This window comes from Umbelopsis ramanniana, assembly GCF_025399195.1.
Source record: "Umbelopsis ramanniana AG unplaced genomic scaffold K450scaffold_127, whole genome shotgun sequence".
Lineage (NCBI taxonomy): Eukaryota > Fungi > Mucoromycota > Umbelopsidomycetes > Umbelopsidales > Umbelopsidaceae > Umbelopsis > Umbelopsis ramanniana.
In genome coordinates this window covers 364-3,528 of record NW_026252213.1, presented here as the reverse complement: position 1 = coordinate 3,528, position 3,165 = coordinate 364, and the positions used below count along the sequence as shown (strand labels likewise).

Sequence of the window (3,165 nt, the reverse complement as noted above, 5' to 3'; positions counted from 1 at the left end):
CTGAAAGCCGAAAACCAATAAAAGTCTATACAGCTTCAAAGAAACCACTCAAAACCTAATCTCAACCGTTACGAGACAGACAATCTTAGAGACTAAGCACTCTAGAATGTCTGTAGCTCTCTCTAGCTTCTCCCAGGTTGCCTGGACGGATATTGTTCGAAGAGGAGCAAAGGTTCCAGCACCTTCCATGAAGAAGAAACTGAGTACGACACCACATGGCAGACGAAGCATTGGATCAGTAAACACCGAGCTGATTTGGTCAGCCCCTGGATATATACAACAACAGCAATCGCAGCGAGCAGCAGCAATTCTAAAGAGGGCCCTGAGTCCCGAAGCAATCATCTTCGACATCCCTAACAGCTCATTGGACCACGTCACTGTCGTACATCAAATATCTCAACAACTAGGTGCCTTGGGAGGATATACTAATATCAATAATTACGGCAACGCTACGAGAAACCTGCACCTCGAGATTGTCTTTCAAGAAGACGAAAGCTCCAGAAAAGCTGTGGAAAAGGGTGTGATTATCGATGGCATCATATCGAAAGGTATGCCATGGATTGATGCTGGAAAAAGGAGAACGATTAAAGTAAACCTTTCGCACATACCTCTTAACTTGTATAAAACACTTGCTGAGTACCTGAAGTACGCTCTCACTCCGTATGGGGCGGTCAAGCAGATGCGCAAATACACGGACTGTAATGGACACTGGTTTGGAGAAGCCTCTGTCATTATCGATAGAATGGAAGACGACATGGAATATGCCGGTCTACCCGAACTCTCGAGAATGATCTACATTGAGAAAAAGAAAACGGATTCATATTTCAGCAACGTACCAAGGGCCCCAAAAATATGCTTCCACTGTCGATTATCCGGCCAGGAGAGAAAGGATTGTCCTGATCTACAGAGTGTACAATGTTACCGCTGCCAAGGGTATGGCCATATCAGCAAACACTGTAAAAAGCAGAAAAACCGGCAAAAGAATTCGGTTTCTGCGACCGAAGTCTCTGACATAGGCACAGAAGACCAGATAACCACACAATAAGTAGCAGATGATGAGATACATCATCAGGAAACTGGAATAAGCGAAGTTGATGATGTAGAAACGTCTTCAATGGAGTTGGAAGAAAGGGACCAAATGTAAGAAGAAAACGCCCAAGGTGATAACGAAGTCGCTGACGATCAACAATGTGGTGCGGATCAGGATTCCAATATAGAAACACTGATGTAGGCAGTTCAGAAAGACCGGAAAAGCGACGTAGACGATTGAAGGCACATAAAGCGCTGACAGGGGACAAAATGAACCTTCTAAAGCAAAGAACCTCAAAGACGACAGCTACGACCAAGGAAGACGACAGCACGCCGCTACCACTCGGACCAATACCACCATCCAAGAATCCAGTGCCAACGCTGGCGGATTTTACTTTCTTACCACCTGCACCTCCACTACCCAAGAAGCTAATACAAGCGCCGACTAGGTTCTACATTCTCACATGAGCCTTAGTACACCATAGGTGTTACTTTATGGACATTTTGTCTAGTACCTTTAATTAATGTTAACCCAAAACATGTGATACGAAATTGCTACAATAAAACCGAAAAAAAATTGTTGCGGAAATCTTCTTGCTGGTGTAACCTTTAACTTCACCCAGTTTTGGGCCCCCGTGCGCCCAAAACCAAGCAAACTTCCACTATCGGTCTCAATAAACGAAATGATATCACACTGGCCCGATGATGGAATTTTGCTCACAAGGCCACTACTAACAGAGCAAACACACGGGCAAGAAAATTCATTAGGAACAGTCGCTCCAACGGTCAGGTTCCGGTATCAACTCTACAGTACCACATGGATCCACTCCTCATGCGCAAGCATGATGCTACTTGGGTCCCTGTAGACCAGCCACCCTGCATTGCTATGGAAAATCTCCATGGGTATAGACAAAATGACAGAGCTAAGCTGTGCTCAGCCCAGTGACCTACGCCAATACTGGCAAAGGTTGAACGACCCTACCCTGGAGCTCCGAAGACGCCAATCACCTTGGTCGATTGGGCCCAATTTCGGCTTGCTCATCAGGCATGGCGCTTGGATGGCATTTTGGAAAGCAGACATACCCCACCAAGCCAGAACATATTCACCGCCAAGCTCCGGACCACGACGCTCAAGATCGACTAGACTTCCTACAAGCATCGCTGGACTAACACTGGCAAGCTAAGATCCAAGGTCAATAACGCGAAGCCGAATACGATGGCAGGAACAAGGAGAAAAGTCAAATAAGCATTTCTTCTCTCTGTTGCGCCAGCGACAACGTCATGCCCAAATAACCGAGTTGATACACCCAAACACTGGCCAACATTGTGACCAACCTTCCGACATGTTAGACGCAGCGTGTTCCTTCTACAAAACCCTGTTCACACCGGAACCCATAGACGAAAACGAACTGTCCCGCACCCTGACTACCTGCCAGTTAACTCACTCACGTCAGAGGACTCGCATCGGCTACAGGAGGATATTACGAAGGAGGACGTACTCGAGACCATGCGATGTACCCCTACCAATAAAGCTCCAGGTAGTGACGGCTTGCCATACGAATTCTACCAAACCTTTCGCCACACGATATTGGCCGACATTCTATGTCAACAGTTCAACAACGCTTTACATCACGCAGCGTTGCCTTCAAGTTGGAAGGAAACCTGTACCATCTTGATTCACAAGAAGGGTGCAAGAGTGGAACTAAGAATTGGCGGCCTATCGCCCTGATCAATACCGATAGTAAGATGTTCTCAAGAGTGCTAACAAATAGATTAGCGGAACCAGTAGCGAAATGCGTCCTGAAATATCAAACTGGATTTATCCGGGGTCGATACATCACCGACAATGCGCTGACTGCCCAACTCATCATGCATTATGCCAAAGCCGACTCCCGTCGACGTAAAGACGTTCCACCCTGTTTGCTGTCGCTGGACCAAGAGAAAGCGTATGATCGGGTTCATCCCCGATATTTCGAAAAGACACTGGCCAGATTCGAATTTCCAGAATCACTCCGGACTTGCTTGTCTCAATTACTGTTTGAATCAACCACCAAAGTGTGCATCAACGGCCATCTGACAGATCCCATTCCCCAATGCCGAGGACTTCGTCAAGGAGATTCCCTATCACCTTTGCTA

General features: G+C 46.7%; 3 protein-coding genes across 3 annotated transcripts; all 3 read left to right on the top strand.

Annotated features, from left to right (window-relative positions):
- Positions 1–476: 476 nt before the first annotated feature.
- On the top strand, positions 477–1,368 carry K450DRAFT_263948 (uncharacterized protein; the record flags this gene model as incomplete). The annotated part of the gene is made up of 4 exons (XM_051592727.1): positions 477–548; positions 623–1,253; positions 1,283–1,325; positions 1,349–1,368. A coding segment is annotated over exon 2 (274 nt), but the record flags the coding sequence as incomplete, so codon positions are not given.
- K450DRAFT_263946 (uncharacterized protein) lies at positions 913–1,521 on the top strand. The gene has a single exon (XM_051592726.1). It carries the CDS (start codon positions 1,189–1,191, stop codon positions 1,495–1,497), a length of 309 nt encoding a protein of 102 aa, XP_051439974.1. The 5' UTR covers positions 913–1,188; the 3' UTR covers positions 1,498–1,521.
- Positions 1,522–1,734: 213 nt separating this feature from the next.
- Positions 1,735–2,596, top strand: K450DRAFT_263945 (uncharacterized protein). The gene has a single exon (XM_051592725.1). It carries the CDS (start codon positions 1,929–1,931, stop codon positions 2,211–2,213), a length of 285 nt encoding a protein of 94 aa, XP_051439973.1. The 5' UTR covers positions 1,735–1,928; the 3' UTR covers positions 2,214–2,596.
- Positions 2,597–3,165: the final 569 nt, after the last annotated feature.